This window comes from Microcaecilia unicolor, chromosome 11, assembly GCF_901765095.1.
Source record: "Microcaecilia unicolor chromosome 11, aMicUni1.1, whole genome shotgun sequence".
Classification (NCBI taxonomy): Eukaryota; Metazoa; Chordata; class Amphibia; order Gymnophiona; family Siphonopidae; genus Microcaecilia; species Microcaecilia unicolor.
Window position 1 is genome coordinate 1,693,158 of NC_044041.1, and position 18,227 is coordinate 1,711,384.

Consider the following 18,227-nt stretch of genomic DNA (forward strand, 5'->3'; position numbering starts at 1 on the left):
GGACAGAGAAGACAGGGAGTGTAAGAAGGAGGAGTATAAATGGAGACTGAAACATCTCTTGGGCTCAGAGCAGGTGGAGAGCTTGGGCTATCAAAGTGACTCCCAGTCTGTGGAGAGTGTCTGCACTGAGGACTTTGTTGCTAAATTTAAGGAAGGAATGGTGGATCCAATAGACCATTCTGCTTATGTTGTTTTGCAAGAAAGTGAAACTCAAAAAGAACTGCCAAAAACCCTAACCAGATGGCCGAGCCTCTCTCTCCCTCTAGATAGTTGCAGGGCTGCAGAAGACACGTTGATTTTGAACGCAGCCAAAGGACAGAATATTTTACAGTACTTTAGAGAGGAGCCGAAAGGTGACTCTCAGATGGTACTGTCTGTTAATGAAGGACCTCTGTCTCTGGATACCATATATAGGACCAACAGCCTAGAATCTTTGGGAGGGAGGATATCTAGACTCAGTCAGACAAATGTTTCTGAACGTAACAGCAATCAGTATGCAGAAAAATCCAACACTGCAGAAAACCATATTCTTTCTGATAATCGAGCAGAAGTGCAACAGAAGGAAGGTATTTGTGAAATAGTAAAGTTCACCTGCAGGACAGCAAGAATTATGAGGTATCTTCCAGGGCTTCAAAAGAAGAGTCTGCACCTCTAAGCTTAATGTCATTGAGAGATCAGCGAAGCCAACCCTTAGATGCCACCCAAGTCCATAATCCTGAGTCTGAGCAATTGGAGCTGACACCAAATGACCAGCAAAGCCCGATGTTAGCTGGCCTGTCTTCATTTAGTTCCAACATATCTTGTCACACTCGTTCTATGACATCAGAAGCAGAGTTTAAACGTACCTTATCAAAGACTGGCTGTAGCCACCAAGAAGAACCTACTGTGATAAAGCTCAGCTTAAAAGAGCCATTAGGTAGTGAAGATTCACAAACAGAAACTAATGCTCACAAACCCTGGCTTGTAACACTAGATAGCAGCCATGGAATCTGCTCCAACTCAGCTGCCAAATCTCACCATCTTAGAACAGAAGAAGCCGCAGATGTTTATTTCCATGAGCAGGCTGTTAGGCCACGCTGGTTAGACAGATGTGAGCTGACAGATGCTAACACTGATTGTAGAGAGGAACTAAGAATCAACCTTCCAGACAAAAGAAGACACGACACAATAGGTTCAAGTAAGTCTTTGAGATGTTTGATAGAATAGCAGGAATGATTTTAACTAAGGCAGTTCCTATTTTAAGAAACTTCAGCAGATGCTCAGGTAAATGTAGTAGAACTGTATATTCTCAGGGCAGAAACAGTGGGGAGCTATTCAGCTTTTCTGGGTAAAGTTACCCTGTTAACTAGATATTGAACAGAAATCCATTCAGGGTGAATGTCCTGTAAACTGTAGGCCTATTATTTGGGCAGCCACTGCTGAATATTGGTTATAACTGCACCCTGGAAACACCCACAGTGCCATCTTTTTTGGGGGGGCTGGATAAATTTTGTGATGGCAATGAGTTGCCCATCCAGAATTCATCCATTGACTTGGGGAAGGAAATTCCAGCCATTCTGTTAGTTGGGTAAACCAGGTGAATATGAACCTCACATAGTATGATACACCAAGAGGTCTTTATTGAAAAACATACTATCCAGTTATGATAATCAAATAACTTTATCTGGATATTCAGCGGAACTTACCCAGAAAAGTAAGTCACCAAATATCTGGACACGTTACCTGGATGAATTGTCTGCAAAAATTTAACCAATAGTGTTCAATGTGAGGCTTTTTGCTAGATGTTAGCCCACTGTCACCAATGTCTCTAGCCTGGTCCCCTTTTTACCTTGCTAATTTTGCATAAATCTGGGTGGACCAAGTTACCTGGACAAAAGGGAGATATTTATAAGGAGCAAATTACAGAATGCCATTATCCTGCGTAATGCTTTGGATTATCAGCTTCAAGGTTCAGTTGTATATAACTCTGCTGATCAACAAATTACCTTTTTCTTTCACCTCTGTCCTATCCCGAGAGCCCTTTGGAGGGATAGCTGTCTGCAGCTCAAACTTCATCAATTTTTTCATTTTTAGCAGATCAGGACCATCAGTCCACTCTTACTGCCTGCTTTGTCCCTTAGCAGAGAGAAACTATTTTCCTTCTATGTCAACACCCTATATGCTCATGTATAAGTTGAGAAATGTTGACTTAGGGTTGTCTTATCTATGGGTTATTCTTATCAGTGCCATAGCACTCTTGCTATTGTTAACTTTATGGAAATAAGGTAAAACAAATTCTGGCTGTGCTGAAGTTGCTTTGAAGGATTCAGCAAGTATTATGTATGTCCCTGGTGCAGGAAGAACTCTTAATTCAGGGTGAGCTTGTACAGTGTTCAAATTAAAGCTGTTTGGAGGAGGTGTGCAAGTGAGACTAAGGAGCGATAAACAGTAGTAATTGTTACTACTATTTATCTTTATCGCTCCTTAGTCTCACTTGCACACCTCCTCCAAACAGCTTTAATTTGAACACTGTTGACATTGTTTAAATTCTGTAAATGTTCTGGCTGGTTAGAAGTTTGTGCTGTCAATCCAAAGAAGAAGCACAAAGAAGACATCAACAAAAGCTTCCAAATTATGCATTCATGGGCGGATGCATTTCAACTGAAACTTAATGCAGAAAAAAACACAATGTCTCATACTTCACAATACAACAAAAACACATTCACTACTATAACCACACCAAACCTCTCCCTTCCATTATCAAACACTCTGAAAATTCTCGGAGTCACCATCGATCGAAATCTCACACTTGAAAATCATGTGAAGAACACAACTAAGAAGATGTTCCTCTCAATGTGGAAACTCAAAAGAGTAAAACCATTTCTTCCCAAGAGCCATTTTTCACAACCTGGTACAATCAATGGTGCTAAGTCACCTCGACTACTGCAATGCACTCTATGCTGGCTGCAAAGAACAAATCATCAAAAAACTTCAAACAGCCCAGAACACCGCAGCCAGACTCATATTTGGAAAAACAAAATATGAAAGTGCGAAACCACTAAGAGAAAAGCTCCACTGGCTACCACTCAAAGAACGCACCACGTTCAAGATCTGCACATTAATTCATAAAATCATTCACGGAGATGCCCCGTCCTACATGTCAGACCTTGTCGACCTACCACCCAGCAATGCAAAAAGATCATCCCGCACATTCCTTAATCTACACTTCCCCAATTGTAAAGGACTGAAATACAGACAAACACGTGCATACAGCTTTCCATACACGGGCACGCAGTTGTGGAATGCCTTACCACGTAACTTAAAAACAATTTACGAACTAACCAACTTTCGCAAATCTCTGAAGACATCTCTCTTCAACAAGGCATATCACAACATCAATCAACCATTGTAAATGCAACACATCACCACTTCACCTGATACTGCTCTCTTTCTATGCCTATTATCCTTTTCTCTCTACAACTCCAAATGTAACTCTCTACTCTGGAATGGCGAATGCCATGACCGAACATTGTAAGCCACATTGAGCCTACAAAAAGGTGGGAAAATGTGGGATACAAATGCAACAAATAAATAAATAAAAGGTCTGTCAAGAAATGGCACAAGTGCCCTTTATTTATGACCCGACATGGGCCATGTTTTGGATTCAACAAATAAGCACTAATCATGAGAGCTGTGACTCCAAGTGTGATGCTCAGTGAATTGACAAACTTGATGCGGAACAAACCACCATGAAAGCGTTCCAAAAACCATCATAGCTGATATGAATACTGCTTATTTGTTGAATTGACCCCTGAGGCAGGTGTTTTATGCCGAACACGGCGCGTGGCTGGTCATAAATAAAGCACACTTGTACTATTTTTTTGAGACCCTTTGTGCTTCTTCTTTGGATTGCCTGTGTTGTGTACTTTGATCCTTTCTGTTGTATGCTGGAAGTTTGTGCTGAGCATGTACACTGAGAGGAGGGCATGCCTGCAGGGAAGTGTGCATAGCAATTATCAGGAGATGGCTAAAAGCCATTTAATTGGCTGATGGCTCAAGGAGTAGAGTTCAAAGACAGAGTTTAGCTGAGATGGTATGGAAAATGTTGGTGAATGAAATTCCGATTGCTTTTTTTGGGTAAAAGAAAGGCAGGTGTGTGTATTCTGAGAAATACTGATTCCTGAATAAAACATTCTCCTTGCATTGGAAGGGTGAGTAATTTGTGAAAATACATTTAGCTTTAGTGACGTTGCCAAAGTGATAAATATGTAATTCTCACATACTAAAATCTGATGATTTAGCTGCTTCCTTCTGGCTTTAAGTCTGTTCTGATCCTGTTGAAATCTGTGAAGCTGTGGACTATGGGAAGGAGGGTTGGGGGAGGAAGAGAGAGAGAGAGAGAGAATGTTGGACCCAGAAGTGGATGGGAGGGAGAGAGGGGGAGTAATGTGGGACCCAGCCTCAACTTATACATGGGTCACAGTATTTTTGGCCATTTTTAGTCCTCAACTTGTAGAGATCTTTTTGATGCTGTAGTAGTAAATTGTGCCTGTCTTATTTGGGCCCCTGTTTACAAAGCCACGCTAGCAGCTGGAGGTGCAGTACTGCTGACGAAGCCCATTCACTTTGAATGGGAGGCGTCAGTAATGCCGCACAGCTTTGTTACCAGGGGCAGAAGTTAGGTAGACCATGTTGGAAGAGCTGCAGGATTTACTGTGCACAGTTTTTGGTGATGCTACATCTGTAGTGTCTAGACCTGTTTAACAAGTGAACAGTGACCAGGTACTTTGCTAATGGTTTAAATGCCTCTGGCTGGGCAAAGCACATTCTTAATTAGTGCCCTCATTTCTGATCTAATTGGTCCTCCTGGTTGTCCTTTTTCTTACAATTTGGGGTGCTGAATTTTGAGGTAGTCTGATATCAGACCTGTTTTAAGACTTGGGGGAGGGGCAGTTGATGATTCCCTTTGGATCATTTGCATGATTTAAAATTGGGCCCGATTGGAGTACGTGAGGAACTTTGTGGTACTGTTCATGGATTTTAGGAGATTAAAGTGGAAGGGTTGAGGGAAAGAATCACTGAGAAGCCATTAAAATAGCAGAGGGTTGTGAGACCAGGAGACTGAACATCTAAATGCAAGGTGACATGTAATGTGGACAAGTGCAAACTGATGCGCAGAGAGAAAAATAATCTCAACTGCATGTATGTGGGGTCCATCACCTAAGAAAAAAATCTGGGACTCATTGAAATGTACAGTCCATTGTTCCACAGTTGCCTAAAAACCAAATAGTGTTGGAGATTATTGGAAATGGAATGGAGATGAAACCGAGGGTATCATTATCAGGCTCATTTTCGAAAGAGAAGGACGCTCATCTTTCAACACAAATCGGAAGATGGGCGTCCTTCTCCCAGGGTCGTCCAAATTGGTATAATCTAAAGCCAATTTTGGACGTTCCCAACTGCTTTCCATCGCAGGGACGGCCAAAGTTCAAGGGGGCGTATCAGAGGTGTAGAGAAGGTGGGACTTGGGCGTGCCTAACACATGGGCGTCCTCAACCCATAATGGAAAAAAAAAGGCGTCCCTGAAGAGCACTTGGATGACTTTACCTGGTCCTGTTTTTCTTATGTCCAAGGCACAAAATGTTGGCTGAAATGATTAGATGACCACCGGAGAGAATCGGGGGATGACCTCCCCTTACTCCCCCAGTGGTCACTACCCCCCCCCCACCCTCAAAAAAACATCTTTCAAAATATTTGTTGCCAGCCTCAGATGTCATACTCAGGTCCATCACAGCAGTATGCAGGTACAGGCCCATCCCCCTCCCTACCTGTTACATTTGTGGAGGAAACAGTGAGCCCTCCAAAACCCACCACAAACCCACTGTACCCACATCTAGGTGCCCCCTTTCACCCATAAGGGCTATGGTAGTGGTGTACAGTTGTGGGTAGTGGGTTTTAAGGGGGTTTGCGGGGCTTAGCAGACAAGGTAAGGGAGCTATGTTCCTGGGAATATTTTATGAAGTCTACTGCAGTGCCCCCTAGGGTGCCCGGTTGGTGCCCTGGCATGTGAGGGGGACCAGTGCACTACAAATTCTGGCTCCTCCCACAACCAAAGGGCTTGGATTTGGTTGTTTCTGAGATGGACGTTCTTGGTTTCCATTATCGCTGAAAATTAGAAACTACCAAGTCTAGGGACGACCATCTCTAAGGACGACCTAAATTTCAAGATTTGGGCATCCCCGACCATATTATCAAAACAAAAGATGGATGTCCATCTTGTTTCGATAATACGGGTTTCCCCGCCCCTCCTTCGGGACGTTTTGCGAGGACGTCCTCAACAAAACTTGGGCGTCTCTTTCAATTATGCCCCTCTATGTCGCTGTATAGTTAATGGTACAGTTCTAGTCATTTGAAAAAGGATATAACACAAATATTCCGTGATTCTGAGTCACTCTAGAATATTATTTTAATATTGTTGTACTCTACACTCTTTATCTTTAATACAATTTGTAGGCCACATTGAACTCGAGCCCATTTTTGAGATAATGTGGGATATAAATGTCATAATAATAAATAGGTAAAGTTCAGAGAAGGATAAAAAAAATGATAAAGGAGATAGAGCACCTCTCTTAATGAAAAAAAAAAAAGGACTAAACAGATTAGGGCTTTTCAGTTTGAAAAAGAGATGACAGAGAAAATATGAAAGAAGTTATAGAGTCATGAGTGGGGTGAAATGGCTAAATTGGGGATTTCAAAGAAACAAGAGGAGACTACGTGAAACTAAAACTAGCATTGAAAACAAATCAAAGGAGCTGAAGACCCATGTGTAGAAAATGATGAGGAAAAGGCAGAAATGCTAAACTTCCAATTCTGTTCAGAATTCATGGATGAAAGCCTGAGAGAGGGGCCACAGATAAGTAGAAACAGTACATATGAGAATGGAGTAGATACTGCACCATTTATGGAGGACAGTGTCTGAGCTGAAAGTGGACAAAGCCATGGACCAGATGAGATAAATCTCAGGATACTAAGGGAGCTCAGAGATGGATATGTTTAATAGAGCCCTGGAGACAGGAGATGTTCCATTGGATTGGAGAAGAACAGAGGTGGTCCCTCCTCACAAAAACGGTAAGAAAGAAGAGCTGGAAAACATCACCTCAGCGGTAGGAAAAGTAACAAAGACGCTACTGAATGAAAGGATAGTGACCCACTTACAGATTAGTGGGTTACAGGATCTGAAACAACATGGTATTAGCAGAGGCAAATCATATGTATGTGATTTCTTTGCACGGTAGAGAACTAGATTGAGGGAATGTCCTGGATGCAGTTTATCTGGATTTCAGCAAAGCTTTTGTTATGCTTCCTCATAGAAATCTAAAGAATATGTTTGAGCATCCTTAGAGTAGATCCCAAGGTGATGAACTGCATTAAAAATTGGTTAAACTGACATTACTAAATATGTAGTGTAACTTTACAACAGGTAGTGGAAAGTGGAATGTATTCAGAAGAAAGGAAGGTGAGTGCTCAAGGGTCAGTCCTGGGGCTGATTCTGTTCAATATCTTCATGAGCAATATTGCTGAAAGACTAGAAGGGAAAGTTTGCCTTTTTGTGACGGACACAGATCTACAAAAGCTGACAGCTCTGAGAGAATAAGCAAAATGAGACGAGATATTAAAAAACGACAGAAGAATGTTGAACACTTGGCACTTAACCTTAAACCTGAAGAGGTGCAGGGTGGTGCGTTTTGTTATTAAATGCTAGTCTTTTTACCACCACTCCAAACTAATTATGTACCAGCCACTCTTAATTTGTAGTGATAAAAGACTAAGAAATGCTACGTATGAGAAAAAGCAATTTAGGTTATTCAAATATAATCAATATTTTCTCATGGGAGAACAGCCGCCACTACACATTGGTGTTTTCTGCCACTGTTTCTCCCAAGTAACATACATAGTAACATAGTAGATGACGGCAGAAAAAGACCTGCACGGTCCATCTAGTCTGCCCACGATAAACTCATGTGTATACCTTACCTTGATTTGTACCTGTCTTTTTCAGGGCACAGACCATATAAGTCTGTGCAGCAGTATTTCCCGCCTCCCAACCACCAGTCCCGCCTCCCATCACCAGCTCCGGCACAGACCCTGTATAAGTCTGCCCTCCCCCATCCTAGCCTCTCAACCACCAACCCCTCTTCCCCCCGCCACCCAATTTCAGCTAAGCTTCTGTGGATCCATTCCTTCTGCACAGGATTCCTTTATGCCTGTCCCACGCATGCTTGAATTCCGTTACCGTTTTCATCTCCACCACCTCCCGCGGGAGGGCATTCCAAGCGTTCACCACCCTCTCCGTGAAGAAATACTTCCTGACATCTTTCCTGAGTCTGCCCCCCTTCAATCTCATTTCATGTCCTCTCGTTCTACCGCCTTCCCCTCTCCGGAAAAGATTCGTTTGCGGATTAATACCTTTCAAATATTTGAACGTCTGTATCATATCACCCCTGTTCCTCCTTTCCTCCAGAGTATACATGTTCAGGTCAGCAAGTCTCTCTTCATACGTCTTGGAACGCAACTCCCATACCATCCTCGTAGCTTTTCTTTGTACCGCTTCCATTTTTTTTAACATCCTTCGCAAGGTACGGCCTCCAAAACTGAACACAATACTCCAGGTGGGGCCTCACCAACATCTTATACAGGGGCATTAAAACCTCCTTTTTTCTGCTGGTCACACCTCTCTCTATACAGCCTAGCAACCTTCTCGCTACGGCCACCGCCTTGTCGCACTGTTTCATAGCCTTTAGGTCCTCAGATACTATCACCCCAAGATCCCTCTCCCCGTCCGTGACTATCAGGCTCTCCCCACCTAACACATACGCCTCCCTTGGATTTCTACTCCCTAAGTGCATCACTTTGCATTTCTTCGCATTGAATTTTAATTGCCAAACGTTAGACCATTTTTCCAGCTTCTTCAGATCTTTTTTCATGTTTTCCACTCCCTCCGGGGTGTCCACTCTGTTGGAAATCTTGGTGTCATCCGCAAAAAGGCAACTTTACCTTGTAACCCTTCGGCAATGTCACTCACAAATATATTGAACAGAATGGGCCCCAGCACCGATCCCTGAGGCACTCCACTACTCACCTTTCCCTCCTCCGAGCGAACTCCATTCACTACCACCCTCTGGCGTCTGCCCGTCAACCAGTTCCTAATCCAGTTCTCCACTTCGGGTCCTATCTTCAGCCCTTCTAGTTTATTCAAGAGCCTCCTGTGGGGAACCATGTCAAAAGCCTTGCTGAAATCTAAGTAGATGACGTCCATAGCACGTCCTTGATTTAATTCTCCGGTCACCCAGTCAAAGAATTCAATGAGATTCGTTTGGCACGACTTCCCTTTGGTGAAACCATGTTGTCTCGGATCTTGCAACTTATTGGCTTCCAGGAAATTCACTATCCTTTCCTTCAGCATGGCTTCCATTACTTTTCCAATAACCGAAGTGAGGCTTACCGGCCTGTAGTTTCCAGCTTCTTCCCTATCCCCACTTTTGTGAAGAGGGACCACCTCCGCCATTCTCCAATCCCTCGCAACCTCTCCTGTCTCCAGCTTCAACTGTTTTATAAATCATAAACTGTTTAACAAATCATCTTCCTCAAAGATAATTCTGTTTTCTTTCAACTGCCAAACCACATTCCTTGGTCCATCCATAATTACTTACTTCCCACTCTTGTTTGCACTGTGAGGAATATGAGGGTAAGAGGGAGAATGAAGGAACATGGAGGAACAAGGAGGCTCGGAGGGAGACTGGGTAGAGAAGGAGTCTTTTCCCCTGGGGGATTGGAGAAAAGGAAAAGACTGTAATTTCCAGCAGCCCCTGAGTAGGTCCCATGGTAGAAACAGGGACTTCAATCCCCAACAGCCCCCAGAGGAAGTCAGGAGAAAGGGCAAGAGAAAGGAGTTGGAAAAACCTGTCCCAGAGAGCCAGGAGGAGGGAAGGAGTTCTGAACCTGCCCAATCAAGCAAATGGAGAGAAGCTGAGCAATGGGTGTGGGGAGGAACATATAGACTGGCAAGGGGAGGAAAAGGGGGAGGAACTAGAACAAGAGGAGCCGATGGAGATTGCTCCTCTGACTAAACTGGAAGGAAAGGAGGTGAAACAGGAGAGCGCTGATCGGGAGGAGAGCCTGGTAGAAGAAGGGAAAAGGTGGCTATCCCACAAGGGGAGCTGAGAGAACAGGTTTACCACGGAAGGGTCATGCGGGTGGTGGTCAGGGTATAATGCTGGAAAGACAACAAAGCAGATCAGTAGAAGAAAACCATAAATTTATTGAACAAAAAACCAAATATTCAAATCAGCCTGACACAGGCCGTGTTTCACCCAGCAGGGCTGCGTCAGGGGCTACACAGTTTTCTTTTATTGTCAGGGTTAATGAGATATCTATACTGATGTAAAAAATGTACAGAGGTCTTCTAAAATGTAATTAAAAAACAGCCAAATAATAAAAAAAGTGATGACGTGCAATCCGTCATACACTAGCAACTCTGTAGGTAGTTCATTGGTTGAATACTTTTGAATACAGTTCTGTGAATACAATCCAGTGTAACTTTATAGAGTATGGGAGAAGTAGAGAGTATATAGTATGAGATGAGGGTGAGGTGATGATTCTGTGACTAGTTAGGGGCATATAGTAGGAGTGTTTGTTCTGTTGTGGTCTTTGGGAGGGAGAGGCTTTTATTATGTAGTAGGCTTTGGAAAGAAATAGGTTTTTAGCCTCTTCTGGAAGCTGAGGTAGTTGGTTTCAGATCTGTTGCAGTATGTGCAGCTAATGTTAGGCCTTGTGTGTCTAGTTAAATGTTTGGGAGAAGAGCCAGGCTTTCACCTGCTTCTGAGATACAGATAGTCTTGTGTTGGGTGACATGTTTCTAGGAGTGCCTTCCAGAGTAAGGATGGAGGGGGTAGGCATATTGTATACATTTCCTTTGGAGAGGGTGTGGTTAGTGGACATTAGTGACCTTGGGGGTGCATAGAGAGAGATCCTTTTCTTCAAGTACTCTGGCCCGTGTTCTTTAAGTGTCTTTGTACTTGTTGACATCAGTTTCATCCCTACCAGCGCCGTTAACATCATCCACTTGTATGATTCTCTATGTAGAATACCCATTATAAGAATGTAGCTTTGCTTTCCTATGGGCTTCAAACTAATTCTCAAAATGAAAGTATGCAGTGGGATCAGTAGCATGAATCTGGCTACTATTTGGTATTCTGCCAGCTACTTGTGAGCTTGCTTGGCCACTGTTGGAAGCAGGATCCTGGGCTAGATTGACCATTGGTCTGACCCAGTATTGCTATTCTTACGTTCTTAGGTACTTACCCTTTGCAAGTTATCCGAGGAAAAAGTACCTGCAAATATTTCAGTACTAACATTGTAGATGACAGCAGATAAAGATCAGAATGGTTCATCTAGTCTGCCCAACAGTCACACTCATTATCAATTCATGATTAAACCAACAGTGAATGCGGTATAAAATATGTATGCTTGATCCTGATCTTTCTGTGCCATTTTCGAGAGACAGACTGTGGAAGCCACTCGACACTGATCTTATATCCAAACTAATGGAGTTGCTGTCGTCCACTCCAGCCCATCCTGATCTCTCGTGCCATATACGGGACACAGACCCTAGAAGTCTGCCCAGCACTGGTCTTAGTTCTTCACAGCTGGAGTTGCCACCTAAGCACCATTCAACACATGAACACACATGCAGTCATTTGTTTTGTTTTTTTTATTCTATCCTTCGTGTTCATCCCATGCCTTTTTGAATTCTGTCACCATTTTTGGAGGGCATTCCAGGCACTAACCACCCTCTCCATGAAAAAATATCTCCTTACATTACTCCTATGTCCTCTAGTTTTACCTCAACCCCTACATATATGCAGACGATGTCACAATCTACATCCCGTTCAAACATGATCTAAACGAAATCACCAACGAAATCAACCAAAGCCTCCATATAATGCACACCTGGGCAGATGCATTCCAACTAAAACTTAATGCAGAAAAAACACAATGTCTTGTACTTACCTCACAACATAACACAAAACACCTCCACGATAACCACATCATACTGCTCTCTCCCTATCTCAAAAAACTTGAAAATTCTTGGAATCACCATTGATCGAAACCTCACCCTTGATGACCACGTGAAGAACACAATGAAAAAGATGTTCTACTCCATGTGGAAGCTTAAAAGAGTAAAACCTTTCTTCCCGAGATACGTATTCCGCACCCTGGTACAGTCAATGGTAATAAGTCATCTGGACTACTGCAACGCACTATACGCTGGATGCAAAGAACAAACTATCAAAAAACTACAAACTGCCCAGAATACTGCCGCCAGACTCATATTTGGAACAACTAAATATGAAAATGCAAAACCCTTAAGAGAGAAGGTCCACTGGCTCCCACTTAGGGAGCGCATTACATTCAAGATGTGCATGATTATACACAAAATCATTCACGCAGACGCCCCAATCTACATGCTAAACCTCGTAGACTTACCTCCAAGAAACGCCACAAGAGCATCCCGCAAGTTCCTCGACCTGCACTTCCCCAGTTGTAAAGGACTAAAGTACAAGCAGATGCACGATACCACATTCTTGTACTTGGGCACGAAACTGTGGAATGCACTGCCTACAGACCTGAGAACAATCAACGAAACAACTATTTTTTGCAGATCTCTAAAGACATATCTCTTCAACAAGGCATACAATGAGAACTAACGGCCACACAAATCCGCCTGACACTCACCTACTATAACTACCTAATCACCCCTTTCTTCTTCCTTCTACCCTTACCTAACCTCGACACAATATTAAATGTATCTGTCACCCTGCAATGACTTTGCTAACAAAATATGTAAGCCACATTGAACCCGCAATGACTATGTTAACAAAACTATGTAAGCTACATTGAGCCTGCAAATAGGTGGGATAATGTGGGATACAAATGCAATAAATAAATAAAATAAAATTTCCCCATCTCTGGAAAACATTTGCCTCTCCTTTTTCTTTTGAAAATGCAAAACTATGAACATTTTTGCCTCCCCTGACCTCAGCCTACCTCCTTTTTCTAAGGGTAAAGTATACATGTTCATCCCTGCACCTACTTTTACCTAGGAAAGGGTGGGTAGTTTTCAGACAGCCATTTACCCTAGTAAATGGCTTTTGAAAATTGCTCGATATATGTAAATCCATGCACTGTAATTTATGCAAATAATCTTCACACTGATTTCTACTGGTGTCATATCTGTTTGCACAGTCACTGTATTGTTTTGGTAACAGTTAAGTGCTAAAAAAAAAAAAAAAGACCCTTTTTGTTTTTCTTCCCAGGACCTGCTCTGGAAATTAGATCCATTGAGTCCTTACAGAAACAGGGAAGCTTCAGCCCTACAGCAATGGTTGGGTACAATGATGTTGTTCCCTGCAAACATGTGGCTGGTAAGCAAAGCTGTCTGAAAAAGTTGTCAATACAACACAGCCATAACAGAGTATCACTGGGCTGCCAACTTCTCTAATACTTTTTCTTCTCCTGCCATTTACCTGATCTCCTTCCTCCATAAGCTTCATCTTTTGCTTCTTCTCCCCCATATATTTCATTTCCTCTCACCCTGAATTCTATTTCCTGCCATCTTGTGCCCGGCTTGACCCATTTAGAAACTTAGTTCCTTTCACCCTCACCTTCTGCTCAGTGTGCTGCTGCGGCTAGGAAAGCGAATAGAATGTTGGGTGTTATTAGGAAGGGTATGGAGTCCAGGTGTGCGGATGTTATAATGCCGTTGTATCGCTCCATGGTGCGACCGCACCTGGAGTATTGTGTTCAGTACTGGTCTCCGTATCTCAAAAAAGATATAGTAGAATTGGAAAAGGTACAGCGAAGGGCGACGAAAATGATAGTGGGGATGGGACGACTTTCCTATGAAGAGAGGCTGAGAAGGCTAGGGCTTTTCAGCTTGGAGAAGAGACGGCTGAGGGGAGATATGATAGAAGTGTATAAAATAATGAGTGGAATGGATCGGGTGGATGTGAAGCGACTGTTCACGCTATCCAAAAATACTAGGACTAGAGGGCATGAGTTGAAGCTACAGTGTGGTAAATTTAAAACGAATCGGAGAAAATTTTTCTTCACCCAACGTGTAATTAGACTCTGGAATTCATTGCCGGAGAACGTGGTACGGGCGGTTAGCTTGACGGAGTTTAAAAAGGGGTTAGATAGATTCCTAAAGGACAAGTCCATAGACCGCTATTAAATGGACTGGAAAAATTCCTCATTTTTAGGTATAACTTGTCTGGAATGTTTTTACGTTTGGGGAGCGTGCCAGGTGCCCTTGACCTGGATTGGCCACTGTCGGTGACAGGATGCTGGGCTAGATGGACCTTTGGTCTTTCCCAGTATGGCACTACTTATGTACTTATGTACTTATGCCACCTGCATCTCTGATCCTGTGCCCCCAATACCTTCTGCTTTGCAAACTGCCTTCTTTTTTTCTTTTTTTGAAACTTTCCATTTTTATTTAAGAACTCTTGAATTATTACAGAGAACAATTGCACTTGAACAGAGAAAATTCCCTCAACTGCCCCCCAAACCCTCCCCCCCCCCCCCCCCCCCCCGCCCATTCCAGTGTTCTCCTCTAAGGGCATCCACTGTTGTTTCTTCAGTAGATGCTAAAGACCAGACCAAGGGTTTTCGATCCAGTCCTTGGGGCACAGCCAGTCGGGTGTGGATTGAAAACATCTGCACCAGACAAAGAAGAGAAAATCCTCCCCTCCCCTATAACTGTCCCAACTGAGGGGAACTGAGTTTGATTCCCACTTCAGGCACAGGCAGCTCCTTGTGACTCTGGGCAAGTCACTTAACCCTCCATTGCCCCATGTAAGCCGCATTGAGCCTGCCAAGAGTGGGAAAGCGCGGGGTACAAATGTAACAAAACAAAAAAAACATGGTGGTTAGGAGAGTCCAGCCTTCATGAATAGGATCCTACTGACCATGAAGACAATCTGTTAATTGTTCCAAATACCAAACCATTTGCAATTGCAGTGTCCGAACCAGTAGGCTGCTTCCATTTTGCACTCTGCTTTCTCTCTCTCCTCGTACTCTTCACCCCACTGTCTTCTCATCTCACCTAAATTCTTGCTATCCTATCCCTCCTCCTCTCTTCCTGAACTCTGCTGCCCTATCTCATCGTATCCCCACTTCCTTCGTTTCTCTGTCCTGTCTCACTCCCTGCATGCAGTCTCCTCTCACCCTGTCTTCTCTTGCTCTGGTTCTTGCTTTCTGTTATCTTATGCAGAGAGGTGTGGTAGCCGTGTTAGTCCACTCTTAAGGTTATCAATAGAAATCAAACAAAATAAAACATGGAAAAGAAAATAAGATGATACCTTTTTTATTGGACATAACTTAATACATTTCTTGATTAGCTTTCGAAGGTTGCCCTTCTTCCTCAGATCGGAAATAAGCAAATGTGCTAGCTGACAGTGTATATAAGTGAAAACATTCAAGCATTACTATGACAGTAAAATAGATACCATTGGAGATTCTACATGGAATGTTGCTACTATTGGAGATTCTACATGGAATGTTGCTGCTATTGGAGATTCTACATGGAATGTTGCTATTCCACTAGCAACATTCCATGTAGAAGGCTGCACAGGCTTCTGTTTCTGTGAGTCTGACGTGCAGGACGTCAGACTCACAGAAGCAGAAGCCTGCGCGGCCACATTGGTGATCTACAAGGGCCAACTTCTACATGGAATGTTGCTAGTGGAATAGCAACATTCCATGTAGAATCTATAGAAATCAAACAAATAAAACATGGAAAAGAAAATAAGATGACACCTTTTTTATTGGACATAACTTAATACATTTCTTGATTAGCTTTCGAAGGTTGCCCTTCTTCCTCAGATCGGAAATAAGCAAATGTGCTAGCTGACAGTGTATATAAGTGAAAACATTCAAGCATTACTATGACAGTAAAATAGATACCATTGGAGATTCTACATGGAATGTTGCTACTATTGGAGATTCTACATGGAATGTTGCTGCTATTGGAGATTCTACATGGAATGTTGCTATTCCACTAGCAACATTCCATGTAGAAGGCTGCGCAGGCTTCTGTTTCTGTGAGTCTGACGCAGGACGTCAGACTCACAGAAGCAGAAGCCTGCGCGGCCACATTGGTGATCTACAAGGGCCAACTTCTACATGGAATGTTGCTAGTGGAATAGCAACATTCCATGTAGAATCTATAGAAATCAAACAAAATAAAACATGGAAAAGAAAATAAGATGACACCTTTTTTATTGGACATAACTTAATACATTTCTTGATTAGCTTTCGAAGGTTGCCCTTCTTCCTCAGAACGGAAATAAGCAAATGTGCTAGCTGACAGTGTTTATAAGTGAAAACATTCAAGCATTACTGTGACAGTCTGACAGGGTGGGAGGAGGGGGGTGGGTAGGAAGTATGCATGGGGACATCAAAGCATTTCATTGATATTCTAACTTCCATCACAGTCTGAAAAGGAACAGAAGGGCACACTTCCCTGTAATTTATCCAGTTGCAAACTATGCCAAAACATTTCACAGGACCCCACAGTCATCCACAAAGGAAAGATATTCAACATAAAGGAATCTTTCACTTGCTCATCTTCCAATGTGGTATATATCATTCAGTGTAAAAAATGTAACGAAGGATGCTATATTGGAGAAACAGGCCAGATGCTTAAGACAAGATTCAATTTACATAGACATCACATGAACAATACTGGTGCCAGTAGGGCCCCCACCCCGGTGGGACAGCACTTCACAGAACCAGGACACTGCACCAGTGATTTCACAGTGAGAATACTGAAAGGTAACTTTAAAACCATACAAGAACGTAAGACCTTTGAAGTCAGAATGATTGAACATTTTAACACCCAACAGAAAGGACTTCAAGGATCTGGGGTTCCTAGCCCATTATAAACCATAAAGCTGTATTTCTCTGTTGATCACCCTCCCCTCACCTATCCACACCCACCCTGTTAGAATATCAATGATATGCTTTGATGTCCCCATGCATACCTCCGACCCACCCCCATCCTCCCACCCTGTCAGACTGTCATAGTAATGCTTGAATGTTTTCACTTATATACACAGTCAGCTAGCACATTTGCTTATTTCCCATCTGACGAAGAAGGGCAACCTTCGAAAGCTAATCAAGAAATGTATTGAGTTATGTCCAATAAAAAAGGTATCTTATTTTCTTTTCCATGTTTTATTTTGTTTGATTTCTATTGTTCTCTAATGGAAATCATATTTCTGTCAACTGCCTTTGCCTTTTCTGCAGGTGTTCCTGTGATGAGTTTTGATGGTGTCGTCATTGACAGTGACCTGGATTCTGTGAGAACTGAGAAAGTACGAGCTCATATTCACAAAGCAATGTGCAGCAGGAGAGGTAATTCAGGAGCAGGGACTGCTGAGAAGAGCGGGAATAGCAGCGGTGTGAGCAGAGAGAGAAGGGAATAGCATAAACCTCTAGTCCTTACCCTTTTATTTTTGTCCTAGTTTTGCCATAAATGTAAATCCTGCCTTACGTAGGGCTTTGCTAAGAGATTGTTTTGTTTTGTAAACACTTCCCACGCCGCTTAGCTGTGCTTCAACTTTCCCAGACCTGGGCCCAACTCCACACCAGGTTTTCTAGGTAATTCTGGATACTTGGCAGTTCAAATAATATCAAACCAGTCAGAAATTTCCTGTATTTAATTAGGAATAGTCTCTTCCCTGGGGCTACATGCCTCCCCAGGCTTAGTACATAGCTCCAGCACTCTTATAGCTTCAACTGAGCAACAAAAAGGAAAACAGAAAACAGGTACAAACCCAGCCCTGAGTCCCACAGTCCAAATCCTTTCCTCCCCGAGTTCATCAAGTCCACTAATCCTTGGGCAAAAGTTCCAGCACTCTCCCCATCAAAAAGGTTCCCAAAGTTCATTCAGCAAAAAGCCTCAACGTTCTTTCACCCAAAAGTTCCCCAAAGTTCATTCAGCCAAAAAGGTTCTGCTGCACGCTTCACACTCACCCTAGCAAACCCTCACCTCAGAGCAACCTGAGGAAAGGGGACCCCCTCCCTTTCATACCAGCCACTAACTCCTGGTATCCTCCCCAAGGGTCATGCTTGAGCCCAGGGCCAGGTGGAAGCTACTTCCCCAGAAAACCCGCTCAGATAGT

General features: G+C 43.0%; 1 protein-coding gene across 1 annotated transcript in view; it reads left to right on the plus strand.

Moving 5' to 3' along the window:
* The first annotated feature begins 660 nt into the window (after positions 1-660).
* The window catches only part of LOC115479877, a 91,873-nt gene continuing 74,306 nt past the window's right edge, over positions 661-18,227 (plus strand). Inside the window, exons 1-3 of the mRNA XM_030218176.1 lie at positions 661-1,177; positions 13,356-13,463; positions 17,350-17,457. Of these exons, the coding sequence (XP_030074036.1) occupies positions 661-1,177; positions 13,356-13,463; positions 17,350-17,457 (733 nt within the window). The remainder of the gene's footprint in view (positions 1,178-13,355; positions 13,464-17,349; positions 17,458-18,227) is intronic.